The sequence below is a fragment of the Neofelis nebulosa genome, chromosome 3 (assembly GCF_028018385.1).
Source record: "Neofelis nebulosa isolate mNeoNeb1 chromosome 3, mNeoNeb1.pri, whole genome shotgun sequence".
NCBI classification, from domain to species: Eukaryota; Metazoa; Chordata; class Mammalia; order Carnivora; family Felidae; genus Neofelis; species Neofelis nebulosa.
In genome coordinates this window covers 103,419,660-103,442,881 of record NC_080784.1, presented here as the reverse complement: position 1 = coordinate 103,442,881, position 23,222 = coordinate 103,419,660, and the positions used below count along the sequence as shown (strand labels likewise).

Genomic DNA, 23,222 nt, shown 5'->3' with positions numbered 1-23,222 from the left:
CCGCGAGATCGTAACCTGGCTGAAGTCGGACGCTTAACCGACTGCGCCACCCAGGCGCCCCTGATTCTAGCAATTTAACTAAAAGAATTGTATCTTTGGAATTCTCCTTGTATCGTGCACATTTCTATTATAAAGACAAGTGCAGTACACTGAGACATCTTGGTTATTCAGAATTTTGATGAATTCAAATAGAGATAAAGATTGGGAAACAGTGGCACAGAGGCCTCAGTATACTGGACTGTCGTTTAGGATATAACTGCAGCTTTACCATTTGTTTCCATCATTTAAAAAATGGTGGTATAAATAGGTTTAAGATTAGATTATTTTTTCTTGAATTTTTTCCTTTGCTTTTCTTTGACCTAATCTAAAAAAGAGCTAAAGAGGCACGCACCTGGCTGGCTCAGTCAGTTGAACATCCAGCTCTTGACTTTGGCTCAGGTCATGATCTCAAGAGTCGTGAAATCAAGCCCCATGTCGGGCTCTGCACTGGACATGGAGCCTGCTTAAGATTCTCTCTTTCTCGCCCTCTGCCCCTCTCCCCTGCTTGTACTCTCTCTCACTCTCTCTCTTTCTTAAAAAATAAATAAATAAAAACTGAAGAAAATAACAATTGAAGGGATGGGGAGGAGGTAGAAATGTAGATTTTTAAAAAAGGGCAGAATGCTGACAGTTGTTGAAGCTGGAGCCTTAGGGGTTCACTGTACCATTCTGTTTACTTTTTGAATTTTTCATAATAAAAGATTTTTAGGGGCACCCGGCTGGCTCAGTCATTAGGGCATGCAACTCTTGATCTTGGCATTGTGAATTTGAGCCCCACATTGGGTGTAGAGATTACGTTAAAAAAAAAAATTTTTTTTTAATGGTCTATTTGTCTAAGGAGGGTTTTATAAAATGAATAAAATGAGAAGATGAAAAGACACACAATTGAATTCCTACAAATGTAGTAGTAATGATAAGAATGTTAATTTGTTATAATAAATTGCCGATATTCAGCTGTTTTTACCTACGTAAAGGGCAATTTCATTTGCCTCAGCCTGCTATGTTCATGTGAAACAATTGCGGCCTCAGGAAAGAATAAAGATAACTCCCCTATGTAGTTAGGGAAAATACAACATAAACATCATCCATGCAAGGCATTAACCAGTTTAGCTAGAGATGCTAATAAGCTTTACTTTTTCAACTTTATTAATGAAGGATTACATTCCACTTACTGTATAAATAAAAGTTTGATTTTAAACAAAAGGAGATAAATGTCCTTTTTAAAAAAGATAAAATATTTTTCTGTTTATAGGAGTTATGATAGAAGTTCCAGGAGCTTAGATCAAGATTCTCCTTCAAAAAAGAAGAAGTTTCAAACTAATTATGCTTCTACTACCCATTTAATGACTGGCAAGAAAGTGCCATCATCTCTACAGACAAAACCTAGTGACTTAGAAACAACAGTATTTTACATTCCTGGAGTTGATGTAAAGGTAAAAACCTAAAAGTCTAGGTTGTATTATATGCATCATTAATTATCTTTATATTCTAATATTAATATATCATTTATTAATGTTAATTATATTAATATTAATATGTAATTTCTATCCATCTAGGGTTAGCTTATTCTTAGTGGTGTTCATTTTCTATCATACACATTCTTCCCTTACCGAGTATATTAACATGAAACTTCATTTTTCTCGATGCAGCTATATTTTGAACATAAGAACATCTAAATTATAGGTTGCCACTTCTTTTATATATCTTTTCCATTAAATTTTGGCAGTAAAAAGTTACTTTTTTATACAGTGAATATTGTATAAACCTTTACTGAACCTTTCCAAGTCCAACTTAATTAAACATCTATTTTTTAGATTCTAGAATTATAGAATGCTGTCACATTAAGCTAGAAAAGAATTTATTATCTGGGATGACTTTTTAAATTTTAAATGAAAAAAAGTTAAGAATCTTACTAGCATCATAACATTTACTTGTAAAATGGGTCTTCTGACTACTGGATTGGTGTTCTTCCTTCCTCATTTTTCTACATTTGTTGGTTTTCTTCATCTGGATTATTTTAATTTTGAAAGTTTATCTGTCTTCATACAGTTGCATTACAATTCCAAGACACTAAAGACTGACTCACCTAATGCCTCCAGAGGATCTTCCTTGCCAAGAACACTCTCTAAAGAGTCCAAGCTGTATGGTATGAAAGATAGTGCATCATCTCCTCCTTCTCCTCCTTTACCCTGCACTGTCCAGAGCAAGACTAACACCTTACTTCCTCCCCAACCCCCACCTATTCCCTCAGGTATTTCAGGAAAATATACCTTATTTTTAGTTTTTTTTTTGTAACTTTTTGATCATCACCTATTTGCTCTATTGAGAATTTCTTTCAAGTATACATGTTTAAGAAAAAAGGACATAGATTTGCCAATAATGACTGTATAAAATTCATATATGGAAATGTGGCCCAACTACTTTTGGATATTTTTCAAATTGATACTACCTTAGAATATCAGTGTTAAAAAAAATTTAATATACTAAATAGTTTAACTTTTATACACGCACACACATACACACACACACACACACACACACACACAAATGTATTTAGAAAAAATTTTCTGCAGTTAATATGTGGGAGCTTATGATTTAGATGGAAACATTAAACTTACACATTTAAGACAAAGTACATTGGTCTTAACCACACTTATTATCTATTTTTGCATAATAAATGATCCCAAATCTGGTGGCTTTTAACCTCCAACACAGTTTGTGTGGATCAGAAATTCAGCAGCAGTTTGGCTGGTAAAGTCATTTGTGACATTGCAGTCAAGGTGTTGGCTAAGTCTGCAGTCATCAGAATGCTTGACTCGGTCTGGAAAATCTGCTTTCATCACTTCCCATTCACATGGCAGGCAAGCCATGCTTTCGCAAGCTTTCACAAGCTGGTGCTTTCGTACTTCCCCACTTGGGCCTGTCCACTGGGCTGCTTCAGTGTTCTCATAACAAGGGAGCCAACTTCCTTCAAAAGGAGTGACCTCGAAGAGAACGTGACTGAAGACGCAATACCTTTTATGGCCTAGCCTCAGAAGTCACAAACCATCACTTCCACAATACCTTGTTGATCATACAGGTCAGCCCTATTCACTGTGGGAGAGAACTACACAAGGGCATGAATGCCAGGAGGCAAGAACCACCGGCAGCTATTTTGGAATCTGGCTATCACACCACATGAATACCTCAAATATACATTAGAATTTCCAAAACAAAAATTAAAATTAAAAAATAAAAAAAAAAGGAATATCAGACAATTATTTGAAGATGTTTCGTTTGAGAGATGGAACTTGATACATAAATCCTTTAAAATAGCCAGTAGTCATGATAATCATATTTTTTATATCCCTTTTCAATTGACAGGGAACATCTATGCCCATTTAAGTGCAGGACAAATAATATTATTCCCATTTTATAAATGAGGAAAGCTCAGGTTCACAGAAGTTGAACTGCTTTGCTAGGTTTACAAAATTGATGTATGTTGGGGGTAGAAACCTAAGCCAAAGTTAACTAAGTCTTAGTTAGCTATTATACTCATCTGCTGACACAGAATATTTGTTATGTAGGAGGAAAGAGATGGCAGTCCATGTAGGGGAGCATTATAAGTATCTATAAGCTAAAAACAGAAGAACATAGGAAAGCCTGAAAACAACATTTTTCTTCACTTACCACAAAATATTGTTAGTCAACACTCTCTATATCTTCTTAAGTGGACAAAATAATGCTAAATGAAATACTAAGCAAAGCATAAACTTGAAAAATTGAACCAAAATTTGTGACCTAGAGCAAGCAGGAGTAACTGTGGTATTATGTGCATCATTAATTATCTTTATATCCTAATATTAATATATCATTTCTATCAATCTGCTATTTTTATTGCATTCTTGTATGGTTTATGTATAAGGTGCTTCACCTGATGAAACTGTCCTGTAGTTCTAATTTCTCATAGAATTATTGTATGTTTTATGGGAACTATTAAATTCACCTCACATTTGTAAATGTTCTAGCCAAAGGAAAAGGAAGTGGAGGAGTCAAAACAGCCAAACTGTATGCTTGGGTAGCACTTCAGTCATTGCCAGAAGAAATGGTTATTAGTCCCTGCCTATTAGATTTTCTGGAAAAAGCTCTAGAAACTATCCCAATCACACCAATTGAAAGGAATTATACAAGTAAGTATTCTCCTTATACATTTACTTCTCAATCACTTATATTTTAAAAATTCTATTACTTAGAAGAATTTTTAGTGCTATTATATATTATTATATACTCTATTCAGTGATCATGAATTACAGAACTGAAAAAGAACTTGAGAAATCATCTCGTCCTCATTTACAAATAAAGAAATCAGGTCTTGGTGAGGTTATATGATTTTCCCATGGCCACAGCTAGTTAATGACAAAATTAACATCCTTAATTCCTACATTAGATTCTCTCTTGGACTGGAAACTTCTTGAGGGCAAATACTTAATTTTCTCTGAACAGTGTTATAACAGGAATTGGAATTTGGAGAAACAAGCAAGAGGTTTGAATAGGGAAAGATTTGTAGAATGATGGGCCACAGAAGCAAGTTTCTGTGTGTTCATATCCCTGATCTCAGTACTAGCATAAGAGAAAAGATCTTTTAGTAAATAGTTTGCCCTTGCCCTAATAATAAAACTAAATATTTTAACAGCTGTCAGTTCACAAGATGAAGATATGGGACATTTTGAAATACCTGATCCTATGGAAGAATCAACAACATCATTAGTATCATCTTCAACATCTGCTTACTCTTCCTTCCCTGTAGATGTTGTGGTTTATGTACGAGTTCAGGTGATACACTTCATTTATTCCTTTTTGTTTTAAAGAAAAATGTTTTTCTTAAGTTTATTTGAATATTTCCAATATTATTTTCCTTAAAGTTTCCTTAATCTTGGTTCATGGACCTTTAGTATATCTATCAGGGCCTAGAGATTGACATATGGGAAGTTTATATACAATTTTATATGTGTATTAACTTTTCTGCTGGGCTATCAAATCTTAGATTTCACACTGTTATGGCAAAAATAAAAATGTTTACATTAAACCTCCTTTTTTACAGCATTTTATTCCTTTTTTTGTTAGGACACCTGTATTTCTTTGCCATTATGGTCCTTTTGGGGCAAATATAAAGTGTAATTGAGATATAAGTCACATAATAGTACCTTTGTTAGATTTTTGCTAAGTTATGGAATTTTTATTTAGTATTTTATTATAAAATACAGTCTTATCAGTAGGCCTTTGGGAGTATATATTAGTATCTGATTGAGTCCATTTATTAAAGAGGACTTGAAAACCACTTGTAACCAAACCTCAGGATTTTTTTTTTTTTTTTTTTTAGTTTATTTATTTTGAGAGAGAGAGAGGGCAAGCAAATGGGTAGAGGGGCAGAGAGAAGGAGAGAGAGAATCCCAAGCACATTCTGCACTGTCTGTGCAGAGTCCAGTGTGGGGCTCAAACCCACAAACCCATGAGATCCCGACCTGAGCCGAAACAAAGAGACGGATGCTTAATCGACTGACTCACCCAGGTGCCCCCAAACTTCAGGATTTAGTTAACCTTCAATTAAAACCTGATAATCTCAAGAATAAAAGAAACTGATGGCCATCTGTTCAAACTATTTTCTACAACAGCAATTTGGCCAAACGGGCTTCAGTCTGATCTTCTGGAGTTTTGCATTAGTCTTTTGAAAATATGATGAAAACATGTAACGGATGACAGCTAGAGAGTTTATACAACTTCTGTTACTACAACAGCTTTTTAAAAATTTTAGTATAAGAGGAATTATTTCCTTTAAAAAACTTAATTATGAACAAGTATAATATGAACACAGACACCTTTAAATGTTTTGAATTACCTAAATGTCTAAATATGTATCACTCAGAGGTACCTCCTCAAATATTTAGATTTTTTTAAATGCCATTTTATTAATACATTTTGGTTAATATATCATGTATCTGTTTGATAAAGGCTAGGACATTAAACACAAAATACTTTTGTGTTTGGCATATGTGGAATGAAATGGAAATTAAATATAAATTTGGAATCCAGTATGAAATGTTTTAACTTTTCTAGTACCTAGAAACTTTTTTGGTTTTCTGTGCTTTTTAGCCCTCACAGATCAAGTTTAGCTGTTTACCAGTATCAAGAGTAGAATGCATGCTGAAGCTGCCATCCCTGGACTTGGTGTTTTCTTCCAACCGAGGAGAACTAGAGACTTTAGGGACCACATATCCCACAGAGACTTTATCCCCTGGAGGTAATACTACCCAGAGTGGAACAAAGACCTCTTCAAGCAAAACTGGAATACCAGGTATAGAAACACTCTTCATTCCACTGGTGTAAAGCAAATTCTACTTTTTAAACAAACATTTTACTAGTAATTAGTATGTATTTCTAAAAAATAAATTTGGAAAAGGAGAATATTTGAGAATTAGAGTATATACGGAAAAAATACAGAGATCAAAGTTTTTTAGTCTATTTTGTACTAATATATTTAGTATATTTTGGTACAAGTGAATGACAATTGAGTAACATTTTTGATTGGCTTGGAGGTATACACTCCAAGCACTATGAAATAACTCTCATGTTATTATACATCTAAGTACTTCTGAATATTTTATGTTATGCTCTATTTTTACATTTAAGAGTAATCAGTGTTGCAAATGGAAAGTAAGAGATGTAGTTATCTTGCAAGAATTGATCACAGTGAAATAAAATTGTATGAGGTAGTGTGTATACACACACACACACACACACACACACACACACACACACACATTTAATGGTAAATTTTGTTGCCTGACTCAAATGTCCACTTTATGAAAGGTTTTGTTTTTAAGACAGAACCTATGATTTCCTGGTGAGACACTTACTGTTCACTAATATATTAAAGCTGTCATTTCTGCCCTAAAAATCATACATCACATATGCAAATCATAAAGATTTTATTCTTAAGAGACTACAATGAATGAAATGGATACTTATGAATAAGAGAACTATCATTAAAACAATGGTTCATAACCAGGGGTGATTTTGCCCCCAGAGGATATTTGACAATGTCAAAAGACACTGGAGAAATGGCAAAGCATTTGGTTGCTGTGTGAATCTTTGAAAGTTTCACCATAAAATAGGAAAACAAAAGTTAATATTTTAGAAATAACTTTTGCTAATGTGGTTGCCCACTGTTATACTTAGCTCCAAAATATTGCTGCTAGAATTGTGTTGCAGTCAACAAAATATTGGATTGGTAGTGTCCATTTTTGTAAACTATTTTTTGATTATAAAATTAACTCGTTCATTATAAGAATACAGAAAACAGAAGAGTGCTAAAAATGAAGATAATAATATCCTTTTATAATAAATAACCAGTATTATCACTTCCTACTTACTTTCCAGCATTTTTATAGATAGTCTTCTTCCTAGGCAAAATTTAAATATGAACTCTTCTGCTATGTATCTTTTAAAAACTTAAAATACAGATTTTCCCAAATTATTAAATATTCATATGTAAATAACTTTAATGATTGCATGATATTCCGTCATTTTGATCACATATTTGAGACTCCCTGGGCTTTTTGTTTTCTATTTTGTAAGTAATATTGAGATGAATATCTTTGTATATAAGTTAACATCCTTAGGATAAATTCTTAAAAGTGTAACTCCTGAGTCAGAGAGAGTAGACATTTTTAAAGCGTTTGATATGTTTTTCTCTTCTTAAATATAAAGATTTATATTTTATTTTATTAAAAAAATTTTTTTTAATCTTTATTTTTGAGAGAGAGAGATAGAGTGCGAACGGGGGAGGAACAGAGAGAGGGAGACACAGAATCTGAAGCAGGCTTCAGGCTCCGAGCTGTCAGCACCAAGCCCAATGCAGGGCTCAAACTCACAAACTGTGAGATCATGACCTGAGCTGAAGTCGGACGCTTAACTGACTGAGCCACCCAGGCGCCCCAAGATTTATACTTTAAACATAAGATTTAAATATATCTTCAATATAAAAGATTTAAATATATCTTAAACATAAGATTTATGCATCCTCACCACAGTGTGTGTAGACACCAAGTTCACTGTATTCTTCCCAACATTATGCTTTAAATTTATTTTTAATCATTGGTTAATGTGATGGACTAAAAATGGGATTTTATTATGTCTTATTACTTTATTGGCTAATGAGGGAGGGGGATAAATATGCCTATGTCCATTTCTCTGTTGGGATATTCACATTTTTTCATAATGACAAAATGTCACAAAGTATTGATACTTAAATTATTATAACAGTATATATGTGCTGTGCTAGGTATATGTAGTGAAAAGAATATGAAATGAGTGACTATTTGTTATGCCCACATTTTGATTCTTGAGAAGGTAAAGAAAAATGAAGTAGCATCCCTCATTTTATCATCATAAAACATGCAGGAAGGACTGATGATGAGAATAAATGTATGAGAAGTATAGGTTATGACAGTATCCATTCTTTCAGAGGGTCTTTGTTGAACTTTACTGGGGTCTGGCTAAGTGCTAGGTTGGATATATGGTAGTGAACCTCACTAGCAGATATGTCCCTGCTAATGTGGAACATAAGTTGAATTTGGAGAAACAGATAATAAGCAGACAAGCATATTTTAAGTGGAAATGGGAAGTCGGCGAGTATCAATTAGCCAAGCAGAGAGCTGGGGTTATGAACACTTTAGGTAGAGAATACAAAATCCATGAGGCAAGAAAAAATTTGGCAAGTTTAAAAAATGAAAACAAAAATACAAGTGTAAGTAGAGTGTGGCAAACAAAAGGTGGACTGGCTTTTGAAAAAGATTTTAAAGAGATAAGAAACAGCCACATCTTGTGGGGAAGCCATTGAAGAGTTAAGCAGGAAAGTACATGTGATTCTGATTTATGCCTTTAGAACACTCTAGAGTGGCTACAGTGTGAGAGCTGATTGGAAGAGAACAAGAGTAGAAGGAAGCAGGGAGAACAGTTGGCCATTTCAGCAGTCCAGAACTGATTATTGCTTAGCCTAGAGTAATAATAGTGAAATAAGGGAGATGGACAGTCTTGATAAATGCTCTCAGACATAGTAATGATATGGTGATAAATTGCATGATAGGGAGTTAGAAGTGGGAAGGATGACAAATAACCCCCAGGATGACAAACCTTGAGCTGTTTGCTTGGAAATGTCACTTACTGGAGATGGGAGACCCTGGAAGAAAAACAGATTGGAGATAAAGATCAAGAGTTCAGTTTCGGACATGATAAGATTTAAATGCCTGTGACACATTCTAGTAGGATGTCAAGTAACCAATTGCAATATGAATTCAAAGGAGGTCTATATATTTTGGAGAAACACATTTCAGAATTATCAGCAAAATCATATAATGTTCTATTCAGATGCTTTACTCATATTTTGTACATTTAAAGCGTATTTTGAATAAACGTATCCACCCATGGTAAGTGTTGCCAGTGAGGCTTTCTCAGGGAAAAGAGACCTTTAACTTTCTGCATTTGTGTACCTTACTCTATTTCCACTGCTTGCTTCCATTTCTTTCTTTAAATGTGGACTCTAGTTATATGATTTGGACTTTTTACAGTTCTCCTCCCCCTTTGTTTAGCCTCAACTGTTTTGTACCTCTTCCACTGCCTGCTTCCAGTGGAACAAAGGAGAAAAGTAACAGCAAACCATGGAGTTGGCCAAAACATATGTATAAATGTTTCAAAGATGAACAGACTATTCAACCCTGGTTTATAGAATAAATTAATTGCAAAGTACATCTAAGTCTTTATTTTCATTTCAAGGATTTAAATATATTGATCATTTAATAATGTTTGAGTATTTCCATTTTAATTTCAAGTCTTGTTTGGTTCATAAGAATGTATTAAGTGACAGGCTTTTAAATTTTTCTGTGGCTTGTAATTTTTGCATTTTTTGTGTTCACTACAGGTTCATCAGGACTAGGCAGCCCTCTTGGCAGAAGTCGACACAGTAGTAGTCAGTCAGATCTAACCAGTTCCAGCAGTAGTTCATCTGGTTTGAGCTTCACTGCATGCATGTCTGATTTTTCCCTTTATGTATTTCATCCATATGGAGCAGGGAAACAAAAAACTGCTGTTTCTGGGCTGACTCCTGGATCAGGAGGACTAGGTATACTTAGAGTGTTTGCATCTTTTTTAATTTAAAGCAACTTTTTTTTTTTTAATGTTTATTTATTTTTGAGAGAGTGACAGACAGTGAGTGGGGGAGGGGCAGAGAGAGAGGGAGACACAGAATCTGAAGCAGGCTCTAGGCTCTGAGCTGCCAGCACAGAGCCTGACACAGGGCTCGAACCCACAAACCACAAGATCATGACCTGAGCCGAAGTCAGACGCTCAACAGACTGAGCTACCCAGCTGCACCTATAGCACCTTTTCAAGCTTGGATCTTTTCAGAAATCATAACACCTTTAATAATGCATATAAAACAAGATCAGAAAGTTTATTTTTCTTGTTGCTATCTATTCTGGCTCTACATAATAAGTAGAATATAAAATAAATAGTTTAGATGATTATACAAGAATTTTAAAACTGAGTATTTCATAAGTGCTATATGCAGCACAATAATCTTTTGATTTAAAAGGATATTTATGTTATTTAAATGTTTAAATGTTTTGCCAAATCATTATTCGTATAAGAAATTGTATTATACAAACAGTAAATTTTTTAAGTGTGTGCATCACATTTGTCAATTTAAACTGAAACCCTTCTCCTCCTCCCCTTCCTCCTCCTCCTCCTGGTCATTATTTAACCAACTTAAATTTCACTGTCATTTTAAAGTGCAGATTTGGCATGCCTGGATGACTCAGTCGGTTAAGCTTCCAACTTCCTCAGGTCATAATCTCACAGTTGATGGGTTCAAGCCCTGCATCAGGCTCTGTGCTGTGCTGTGACAGCTCATTCTGTCTCCATCTCTGTCTGCCCCTCTCCTGCTCGCACTCTGTCTCTCTCTAAGATAAATAAACATTTAAAAAAATTGTTTAATTAAAATGAAGATTTATCACTAAAAATGTAAGAGACATTGATATTAGTGAATTTCTCTTGATTTACTTAGATAACAAAAACATATTCTCCATGTCAAGTCTTGCTTTTATTGGAGAAGGGTTGTGAAAATCATCACTATTGTTCATGGGCTTGAAACTATTAATCGACTGTCAAGAATGCTCATTAGATCATTCTTAAACTTTTACCTCACTTCAAATGATTTTAATTGACGGTATATTCCAGTGTATTAGATAATTTCATATAACTAGATAGTTGTACGTATGTATATGTACATGTATATTTGTGTGTGTGTGCTGTGTTTTTTTATTTTTTAAAGGGAATGTGGATGAAGAACCCACTTCAGTCACTGGTCGAAAAGACTCACTCAGTATAAACCTTGAATTTGTAAAAGTGAGTTTGTCTCGGATAAGGCGTTCAGGAGGTGCCTCATTTTTTGAAAGTCAGTCTGTAAGCAAGTCTGCAAGCAAAATGGACACTACACTAATCAATATATCTGGTACCTAACTTTATAGTTTTTTAATTAAAATACTGTTTTTCAGAATTAAGTAAGGGCCTCCTTTTTTTTTTACAATGTTTAAATATTAAATATATTTAATAATATTAAGCTTTTAGTGATATAGGATTTAAAGGAGAGGAATAACAGTCCAGCCTAATTTACTATCTCAGTCTAAGTAATCAATGTTAGGAATATGATTTCTAGATAAATGCATAGAAATACCACCCAAAGGCCAATATATGCCTAATTAAATCACTGAAAATCACTTCTTTTCTTCGCTTCTCTAACATGAATTGGTAAAATTTCTGACTTATTAGTTTAAATTAATTTTCTGATTGTAAATCCTTAAAACACTAATGAAGGATGAGGGGTAAATAATTTTTACTTGGTTTCATGAGATCTTAAGTTGTATGCATGTATATTGCTACCTTTGTCACTAGCTATATATCTATGGGCAAATCACTTGCACGTTTTCTTTATATTGTGATTTGAGTATTTAAAATTAAATGCATATGGAATATTTTGAAGAATTTGGAGTACTACGTTAATGAAAACGTTTAAAGTTAACTGCAGAAATATAGTAAGTATACTTTAACCCAATATTCATTCAACAAACATACATTGAGCCTATATTTAACAGTGAACTTGTGCAAGGCACTCTGCTCAACGATTCAGGGTACAGGCATGAATAGGCAAGGTCTTATAAGTAGAAAAATAAATGACACTGTCATGGGATTAATGCTGTAATGGAGGTTTATATAAAAAGGAGGAAAAAATAGTTTTATTTAAGAGATCAGACAATGCTTCACAAAAGAAATGATATTTGGGCCAGATTTTCAAAATTATGTAGGAAAATTCTTGGCTATAGTCACGTGTTATATAATGGTACAAAAGCATCAGAAAGTATGCTTTTGGATCATACTTTGGTTCACCGAAGCAAAACACAGGCGTAACTGTACATTTAACTGGTTGTATGGTTGAATGTCCAGGAGGAGAGAGGAATTGGCTAGAGGTAAAGCTGGCAAAATAGACCAGGACTAGATTGTAGGGGGCTCAGATGCCAGGCTAAAAGAACAAGGTTCTGATCCTTTGGGCAATGAGAAGCCATTAGAGGTTTTTAAGAAAAAGGTTGACAGCATTGTGTTTAAAGATGACAGTACTGTATTATACATTTAAAAATCTGTGAAGACAGATCTCATTTTAAGTGTTCTTACCACACAAAAAAAATTGTATGTGGATTATAAAATAAACATGTTTTCATTAAAAAAAAAAAAGTGGGAAGATGCTTCAGATTGGTGTTTTAAAAAGAGAGTTGACAGTAGCATGAAAAATGGAAAGATGCTTGCAAAGGCTGTTGAAATAGACCAAGCAATAGGGGATAAAGCTCTGAACCGTGACAGTAAAAAAAGAAGAGGGAATGATTTTAAGAGAACTATAAGAGAATCTACATGCTTGAGGACAAACTGTGTAAGGAGCGATAGAGAAGACAGGGATGCCTCAAGCTTTTAGCTTAGGTGACAGAAGGGGCAGTGGACCATCATTAACTTAGAAAGTAAGGAAGTGCCTAATAGGACATTAGGTGGGAGAGTCTGGTAGACAACTGGCTGATTGGCTGTGTGGATACGGACTTGGGCTGAGACAGAAATGTTAGATTTGGGAGACACTGGTGTGTAAATCCTACAGAAGCTATGCAGAGGAACAGAAGAGCACGCAAAGCAGGAGCAACAGAATGCTCAGAGCAGAACCCCAAGAGGTGGCCATCAGAAGAATGCTTTCAGACTGACAAGTCTAAAAGGAAAATAGTAGTTCTTGCCACACACTGTTTAGTTTGCAACTAATTTTGAGGAAATTTGTATCCCCTGCCCATCCTGATTATTCAATTTCCATATTTGAGAAGAGCTCTATGTTAAAGTTGAAAGCTGTCAATAAGTCTGATCTTTAGAACCTCTCAGAATTTCATGATAAAGTGATAAAAGAATTTCAAGTTGCCCTCACTTCAAAAAAGGAAATGGAATAATGTAAGAATGTGCTATTTTAATCATTTGTGCAAGAACAAATATCACTTACTAATCATACCATGTAACTTATTTTGATATTTCATTAATTAGTTGTGTAACATGTCATGTTATGCTTACCATGTGAAAAGACTTTTAAAGTTTTGGAAATCTGTTCTAACAGATTTTATTTATTTCTTCATCAGCTGTCTGCGATATAGGATCTGCCTCCTTTAAATATGATATGCGTCGACTCAGTGAAATTCTGGCATTTCCAAGAGCCTGGTATAGGAGAAGTATCGCAAGACGCTTATTCCTTGGAGACCAAACTATAAATTTGCCAAGTAAGCTTGTTATGTAACTGTAATTATACTTAGGTTGCTTTTAATTATGATTACAATAATAACAAGAACCTCGGATTGATAACCCAAGTTTTGTTAAGTTGTACAACAACTTGTTAAGTTGCACCATGCAATTCATTCACCCACTGAATAAATGTCTATTGAGCGCCTCTAATGTGCTAGCTAACCATTGGGGATACATTAGTACTGGAGATCACAAAAAGCTTGCCCTTTCAGAGATTACATTCAGCTGACTTATATTCTGCAATTATTCTGTAATCTTTGTAAAATCTAGAAATGCAGAAATACATTTAACCATCCAAGTTAATCTGGTTAGTTAAGCATGAAAAACAAAATGTTGGGGACATGTTACCATATTGCCTGCATTTTTTCTCTAGGACTTACATATTGTTGTACTAGTATAGTGTGTAAGTGAAAGGTAGAGTTGGCATGATACAGTAGAAAATATTAGAAATCCAGGTCTGAGTCTATTCCCTCATCTATAAAATGGACCTGTCTTGCCCTTTTCATGAGTTTCTGTAAGAATTAAATAACTTGCTGGAAGGTATTTTGCAAACCATAAATTACTGTACAGTTACCAACTAAAGAACTAGAAGGCATATATAATTATAAATGGTGGAGTGGTGAAATTTATTATTTTATAAGATGGAGACTCTACCCTGGTTAATTCTGTATCTGTTTTCCACTTTTCTAATAGCATCTGGCCCAGGGACACCTGATTCCATTGAAGGGGTAAGCCAACATCTTTCCCCAGAATCATCAAGAAAAGCTTACTGCAGGACCTGGGAGCAGCCTAGTCAGTCAGCCTCCTTCACCCACATGCCTCAGTCACCTAACGTATTCAATGAACATATGACAAACAGCACCATGTCACCAGGGACAGCAGCACAGAGCCTAAAGTCCCCAGCTTCCATAAGATCAAGGAGCGTGTCTGATTCTTCAGTTCCCCGAAGAGGTAACACTGCTCTCTTTGTTATCAGTATCCCCACCCAATGCCCCCAATATAAAAATCTTAATTCATTACTCTCAGATTTTTGCCTCAACTGTAGAAAAATATACTCTTGCAGACTTTTATGGAAGATGATTGTGGTTGGGGGGCGGGGGGTGGAATACCCAAACAAAAAAACAAACACTTCAAAGTATTTGCCAGCAGAAGAGGTGGGTGGATGGCTAGTAGTTTTGAGAGAGGAATGAGCATATTGTTAGTTTGCTCCACATTGTACCCTTATTCTTAGAAGTAAAACCAACTGGGGCACCTGGGTGGCTCAGTCTGTTAAGCATCCAACTTTGGCTCAAGTCTTGATCTTGCAGTTTGTGAATTCGATCCCTGCACTGACAGCGCAGATCCTGCTTAAGACTCTCACTGCCCCTCCTCTACTTGGATGTGCACACTCTCTCTCTAAATAAATAAGTAAACTAAAAAAAAAAAAAAAGTAATACCAACCTACAGTGTTGTTAAGATGTCTGATATTGAAAATGTTAATCTTTGGTATTTATTCATTCAGTCATTCTTTTTATTCAGCCACTGTTTCTTGAACTCTTTTGTATGTTCAGCACTGTTTATGTCTTAACATATAAAAGTGATGTAGTTCATGTCACAAGCTTAGAGTATGATGAGTAAATGAAGGATTCAAGATACACACTGAGCCCACAGGAACCCAGAAGACAGGTGCCTCAGCAGGTGTCTGCATTTCAGAATAGTCCCTGCCTTCAGGTCCTCTATTTGGCAGCAGCACCTTCTGGTTTTCTCCTTTGTTAAGCAAATCTGAGGGTGATGATCTGTGTTGCTGTATCCCACGCACATCAGAATTTCCTCATAGAAAATGGAGATCATACGGAACTTCATGAGCTTTCAAGAAGTAAGACTATCAGCTCTTACTGAACACTCATTCAGTAAATGGTAGCTAGTATTTTAGAGGCAATGTGACAGATATTAAATGTTAGGTTTTAATTCAGAATACCATATTTTTATTTTGGGGATTATAGTGATAAGAGTGATAATTTTTAATTGTCCATGCATCTATGTGAATGAATATGCTTTTGATTTTTCTATTTTTAGATTCACTTTCAAAAACATCAACTCCTTTTAACAAATCAAACAAAGCAGCAAGCCAACAAGGGACCCCATGGGAAACATTGGTCGTGTTTGCCATCAACTTGAAGCAATTAAATGTTCAAATGAATATGAGTAATGTAATGGGAAATACAACGTAAGCTATTCAGATAAAAGGAAAATTAATCATTAGTTGTAATTTTTCTTATATTGTAGTAAAGCAATTTAAAACCTTTTTAATACTGAAATGTTTGAGACAGTAAAGACAGTAGAAAAAAGATGTAAATTGCTTTATCCTGAAAGTGGCCTTATCAAAGATACGTAATCTAGTATATGTGCTGCCGAAGTGAGCACAAAGATATGTAATCTAAAACAACATGGAATATGTATTCTAAAAAGAGAAAATTATAAATAGTGTAATTTGCTAGGTAAAAAAGCTTTATCATCAATATTAATATTCAAACATTTACCACAATTTTTATAAGAAATGTATTGTTTTGTCAAACTTTTTAAAATCCTCTAACTCCTGTTTTAATTCATGACACTGAAAGCTTAATAACCCTTTTTCTTTTTTTCAGGTGGACAACTAGTGGTTTGAAGAGTCAGGGCCGTCTGTCAGTAGGAAGTAATCGAGATCGAGAGATAAGCATGTCTGTTGGTCTGGGAAGATCACAGTTAGATTCTAAAGGAGGAGTAGTGGGAGGGACCATAGATGTCAATGCTTTGGAGATGGTTGGTATGTTGAAATTTTACAACTGAAAACAAGTTTTTTAAAATTGATTTTGGTATTTCCCAGTAGGCATTTCTGTGAAAAGTAATTATTGTTTCTATTTTAGCTCATATTTCTGAACATCCAAATCAGCAACCCAGTCACAAAATTCAGATTACTATGGGTTCTACAGAAGCTCGTGTTGATTACATGGGCTCAAGTATCCTTATGGGTATCTTCAGTAATGCTGATCTCAAGCTTCAGGATGAATGGAAAGTAAATCTGTATAATACACTGGATTCAAGCATGACTGATAAGAGGTATTTAGTAAAATGTTACTTTTTGAACACTTTATAGGACTTCTCCTAACATGTTTTCTCTCATCCAGTTAGAAAACACAAACAATTCACTTTTCTTGTAAAATGATTTTCTATTATGGAACAATATGAATGAAAAAGCTGGGTGGGTGAAGAAGGGAATTTGGTTTTTGTTTTGTTTGTTGTTTTTTTAGCTGTTTTGTATAAGATATATGATACTCTGTTTTATGCTTTAGTGAAATATTTGTCCATGGAGATCTGAAGTGGGATATTTTCCAAGTAATGATATCAAGATCAACTACACCGGACCTGATAAAAATAGGAATGAAGCTCCAGGAATTTTTCACACAACAGTTTGACACCAGCAAACGAGCTCTGTCTACCTGGGGACCTGTTCCATATCTTCCACCTAAGACAATGACAAATAACTTAGAGAAAAGTTCACAAGAACAATGTAAGAATTAGAACTAAGCCTTTATATATGCTTTATCTTTCACTACAAGTTGTGTTACAATTTTAATTTAATATATATACTACCTATATATCATACTTACAAAGTGGTTCATATGCTTTTTATTCTATTCACTCAGCAAAGTACCTGATTTCCTGCCCATCAATGGAATTAAAGTCCATCATTTGGGAAGTCATCATTTATTATCTCCTCCCCCCCTGCCAAACTCACCCATAACCATACCCACTCCATGCTCCTGAATACTAACTATGACAATACTATGTTCTGGTTTAGAGCTTGGGCTGTGTAATCAGAATGTCTAAGTTTGGATTTATTAGATGTGTCATATTAGGCAGATATTCATTCACTCAGTAATTCAATCAGCAAATCAGCTATGTTCTTAAGCACGGTTTTAGGCATAGGAGATCTACTAGTAGACAAAGTTCCTACCCACATAAAACTTTGTTCTAATGGGAGAGATAGACCATAGTTAATTTACTAACTTGGTAATTTCAGGTAGAAAGACATGCTGAAAAAGCAGGGAAAAGAGATAAAGAATTCTAGTGTGTGAGGCTAGCTAGTGTAGAAAGGGGGTTCAGAGAAGCCTTTTCTGAAGTGAAAGATCTAGACTAGAAAGATCTCTTCTGGGAAAGAGAGTTGTACGCATAGGGGCCTACTGAAGAGTGCAAAGCTCCTACAGAAGAAAGTTGGCTTATTTGAGGATGATTAAGGTGGCTACTTTGTTGGAACAAAGTGAGCAAGCAGGAGAATGTTGGACATGAATGGCCACATTCATAAGATTTTTAATATGATGGATAGCTCCATTGGAAAGTTCTGAACAGATTTGATATTTGATTTACTTTTTCTTAAACTTTTTTTAAAAGGATATTTTATTTATTTGAAAGAGTGAGAAAATGAGATTCCCAGGTAGGCTCTGGGCTGTCGATAAGGGGCTCGATCTCACAAACTGTGAGATCATGACCTAAGGCGAAACCAAGAGTTGGATGCTCAACTAACCCCTTAAAATACTCCTTTTTAGAGAATCATTCTGACTGCTGTGTAGAGAATAGACTATAGGTGGTTAAGAGTGGAAGTAGAGACCATCGCAGTAATTACCATTACCATTATTGGACACATAGTAACAGTAAGGAGACCATTGGAAGAGTTCAGGCAACAAATGATGGTGGCTTTAGAGAGAGGTAAAAGTGGTGAAAAGTAGTCAGAATCAGGATAATTTTAAATAATATTTTAGGGGCGCCTGGGTGGCTCACTTGGTTGAGCATCTGACTCTTGGTTTTGGCTCAGAGCATGATCTTACCGTTTGTGAAATTAAACCCTATGTAAGGCTCTGCACTGAGAGCATGGAACCTGCTTGGGATTCTCTCTCTCCCTATCCCCCACTCAAGCATGTGCACTTTTTCTCTCTCTCAAAATAAACTTAAAATATAATTTTTTATAATCACAGAAGCAGTACATATGTACTGGAAAAGCCTAGAAAATAAATACAAGCAAAAAATAGAAACCTCACATTCCATCCAGAAATCAACACTCTGAACAGTTTATATGCTTTCAGATAATTTTCTATGAACCTATATACACATGTACTTTCTACCAAAATATTGTTCATACTGTTTCGTAACCTTTTCTAGTGAACAATATCCAGTTTTCATTTTGTTAATTATCTTCTCTAGCCTTCTGAGGGCTATATATGTATACTGGTTTGGACAAATCAGTTGTAATATCAGTGTGTGTGTGTGTGTATGTATGTATGTATGTATACACATACATACACACACATATATATAAAATTCAAGATCCCAATTTAAATCTGGTTATGTTCCTTTACTCTCTTTTAAATCAGCATAGTCCTTTTTTTTATGACCTGACTTGAAGAGACTTGGCCAATTTTCCTACAGAATATCCTTCTAGATTTTTTTTTTCAGTTGTTTCCTTGTGGTTTCATTTATCTTGTTCCTCTCGTTTCTGTATTTCCTTTAAACTAGAATTGGTGTCAGGCACATTACAAATTAGAGAGATGTTCCCCAAAATGCCTGGCCTGGATTCTTCAAAAAAGTCCTTGTCATGGAAAACAACCCAGGCATAGGGAATTGTTTTAAAGGAAACTAAAGACACATACCAACTAAAAGAATGTATGATCCTTGGTTGGATCTGGAATGAGAGTTGTGGAAAACAATCAAAAAGGACATTATTGGGATAAGTCAGAAATATAACTAGTGCTTCTCAAACTTTAATGTGCATCTGAAACACCTGGAGATCTCATTAAAGTGAAGATTCTGATACATTAGGAACAAGGTGGACTTAAGAATCTCCATTTCTAGGGGGCGCCTGGGTGGTTCAGTCGGTTAAGCGTCCAACTTAGGCTCAGGTCATGATCTCACGGTCCGTGAGTTTGGGCTCTGTGCTGACAGCTCAGAGCCTGGAGCCTGTTTCAGATTCTGTGTCTCCCTCTCTATCTGACCCTCCCCCCGTTCATGCTCTGTCTCTCTCTGTCTCAAAAATAAATAAATGGTAAAAAAAAATTTTTTTTTAAATAAAAAAAAAAAGTCTGTTTCTAATAAGCTGCCACATGATGCTGATGCTGCTGGTCCTGAGGCCACTTGAGTAGCAAGGGTATAAGAGAATTTTAAAAAATCAGGAGATCTGCATTTGATTTCTAGGTCTTCTAGTCACTTGTTCACTAAACCCCTCTTCTTCATTGAAAAGAATATAGATGAAATACCTAATTCACAGAATTATTGTGAGAATTGTATAAAATTTCATGCAAGTACTTTGTAAATCATGAATCATTATAGAAATGTTAGTTGTAATTATTATTAGCAAGTTACTACTTTTCTTAATTCTATCCTTCCTTATGAGCATCTTTTCCCAGACTATATTTTTACCAGCTTCTGCTTAATGTTAGCCAGGTGTTGGATTGTTTTCATCCCTTACCTGCATCACTTCAGCTGTAGAAAATAGCCACCTGCTGCCTTTCCACCTGCCATTCAGGATGTTTGAGAGGCACTTGAGGATAAGTGGTTTTTGGTTTTCTTGCAGTGCTTGATGCAGCTCATCATCGACATTGGCCTGGAGTATTGAAGGTGGTATCGGGATGCCACATATCCTTATTTCAGATTCCATTACCAGAAAATGGAATGCAGTTTGGAGGATCAATGAGCTTACATGGAAATCATATGACACTAGCTTGTTTTCATGGTCCAAATTTCCGTTCAAAATCCTGGGCCCTTTTTCACTTAGAAGAACCAAATATTGCTTTTTGGACTGAAGCTCAGAAAATCTGGGAAGATGGTAAATGGACACATTTGTAACTTTTACCTTTTCTTATGATTAACTTTTACCTTTCTGATATGAATATAAACGACAGAATAATTTTGCTTTCTTGTATCTTTTGTATGTTTTCCTTATATTACTGAAGTCCAACCCTGTTTGTTCTCATGTACTTGACATGTCAAGGAGTTCATTGCCAATGTGTCAATATAGTCTGGGACATGCTTAAGCACTTACTTCTGAACTTGCCATCTTATTCTGTTTCTTAAGCAATTAAAGTTTCTGCACTGTGTCTGGCCACAGTCATAATAAGTTATTGTAAATTTTTCTTATAAAAACATGATAAAAGACACATGGTGGTAGTTTAAGGAAACTGTCAGTCAAAACTATTATAAAACTTTTATGGGTAAGGCTATGCTTTTACCTCTATTTACAGTGATAAACCTCCTTCCTTTTAGCTTTAATTTCCTAATCTGTGGTTTCTTAATAATAAAGAAAAAACGGTTGATGCTCATCATCTTACTGGGGACAAATCAAGTTATAACTAAAAGAAAGAAAACCTATTTGTGATTTTTTTTTTCTCACTTACTCTTCAGTTTTACACTGTTTCGTACTTACGTACGAGTTAGCTTAAGTCTATTGCTCTAAAGCCACAACTATTTTCTTGCATCTAAATATAGCTTGTTAACATTAAGAAACCTTTTTTTTCTTCTAGGGTCTAGTGATCATTCTACATATATTGTACAAACGCTAGATTTTCATCTGGGCCATAACACCATGGTTACCAAACCATGTGGTGCTTTGGAAAGTCCTATGGCAACAATAACTAAGATAACAAGGCGTCGCCATGAGAATCCACCCCATGGAGTAGCAAGTGTGAAAGAATGGTTCAATTATGTTACAGCCACAAGAAATGAAGGTTAAAAGTTTATTTCTTTAAAGAGATTTGTTTTCTCTATTTGGTGCCCTGTTACCTGTGTTTAGAATTTAATTAGAGGGAGAATTTTCATTTATTTTAAATCAGTTTCATTTTATTCCTGATGACATAAGTACTAATGTTGTACATGATTCACCACCCTGGTTGTGCAACATCTCAAAAACTAGACACTATTTTAGATGTAAGAAAACATTCAAAAATAAAGTTGGTTTAAATAAATGAAGTTTATTATAGTTAAAATATTTTTGTAGTGATGCTAAATATCAGAGGTTTGGTGAAGTTATTACACAACTAAGTAATACAATGCCACAAACTTAAGGTTTGGGATGGTTGGTATAAAATGAAGCTAAATAATAATATTCCTATGAAATAAGTTTAAAAAGAGCACTTTTGGTGAATTTTTCCATTTGATTAGAATCACCAATCTTGTGATAATGTGGTCAGGAAAATTCTTCTTTTGTGGTTGTTTTTGTGTTCAAGTTTATAGTACTGGCTTTTACCAATCATGTCATCTGTCCTGGAAAGGTGACTAGATTCAGACCCGTGAAGACTTGAATGTTGTACAGAAATAACCATCTTTCAAAACTGTAAAGATGACTTAAGTCCCATTGAAAAAGTTACTATGGAATAGGTAATCCCAGGGGTTAGAGACTGTTGAAAATAATCTGAGAAGAAAAGGATAAGGAAGTAAATTAGAAGATTATGTATGTATTGACTATTCTGTATTGACTATTCTATCTTCCAATAGAATTTTTGGAGGAGGGAGTTCTTTTTGGCTGGTATACCATGTTGGGGCTATTAGCAAACTTCACTGCTACCTATATACCTAAAAAATTATTAACTTTTATAAGAAAACCATAGCACATATGTTGGAGAAAATCAGAACTTCTACCTGATTTCAAAGTCAGGAACATATTTAATTGCAAATTCTCTTAAGAGTAAAGTATTCACAATATGAATGAAACTTATATGTGGAATTTAAGAAACAAAACAGAAGAACATAGGGAAAGGGAAGGAAAAATAAGATTAAAAACAGAGAGTGGGGGGCAAACCATAAGAGATTCTTAAATACAGAGAACAAACTGAGTGTTGCTGAAGGGGAGGTGGGTGGGTGATGGGCATTAAGGAGGGCGCTTGTTGCGATGCACACTGGGTGTTTTATGTAAGTGATGAATCACTGGGTTCTACTCCTGAAACCCGTACTACACTGTATGTTAACTAACTTGAATTTAAATAAATAATGTACTCTTAAAAAAAAGAGTAAGGTATTCAATCTATGGAGAATTCTGAGCTTAATTAAACTCTTAAATTTAAACATGAATTTAGTTAAAAATAATATTCATTTTAATGTTTGAGAAATAAAAAAATATATTAGACTTATCCAAAGTCATGTTATAAAGCTTTAGTCATGAGAACAGTGATAGAATCACTATATATATATATATATATATATATACACACACACTATATATGTGTATGTGTATATATATACATATGTAAATAAAACTGTACATATATAAACATATT

The 23,222-nt window shown here is 34.7% G+C and overlaps 1 protein-coding gene across 10 annotated transcripts in view; it reads left to right on the top strand.

Annotated features, from left to right (window-relative positions):
- The window catches only part of BLTP1 (bridge-like lipid transfer protein family member 1), a 215,204-nt gene that overhangs the window by 184,634 nt on the left and 7,348 nt on the right, over positions 1-23,222 (top strand). For 8 of the 10 annotated variants that reach the window (XM_058721464.1, XM_058721470.1, XM_058721463.1 and 5 more), the window contains 15 exons: positions 1,292-1,472; positions 2,089-2,290; positions 4,047-4,208; positions 4,712-4,851; positions 6,169-6,370; positions 9,995-10,195; positions 11,405-11,584; positions 13,785-13,922; positions 14,638-14,895; positions 16,000-16,150; positions 16,572-16,729; positions 16,830-17,022; positions 17,256-17,473; positions 20,528-20,779; positions 21,474-21,677. In XM_058721464.1, the coding sequence (XP_058577447.1) occupies positions 1,292-1,472; positions 2,089-2,290; positions 4,047-4,208; positions 4,712-4,851; positions 6,169-6,370; positions 9,995-10,195; positions 11,405-11,584; positions 13,785-13,922; positions 14,638-14,895; positions 16,000-16,150; positions 16,572-16,729; positions 16,830-17,022; positions 17,256-17,473; positions 20,528-20,779; positions 21,474-21,677 (2,840 nt within the window). Of the gene's footprint in view, positions 1-1,291; positions 1,473-2,088; positions 2,291-4,046; positions 4,209-4,711; positions 4,852-6,168; positions 6,371-9,994; positions 10,196-11,404; positions 11,585-13,784; positions 13,923-14,637; positions 14,896-15,999; positions 16,151-16,571; positions 16,730-16,829; positions 17,023-17,255; positions 17,474-17,609; positions 19,010-20,527; positions 20,780-21,473; positions 21,678-23,222 lie in introns of those variants that run through there. The other 2 variants (XM_058721468.1, XM_058721471.1) reach the window with 2 other exon arrangements.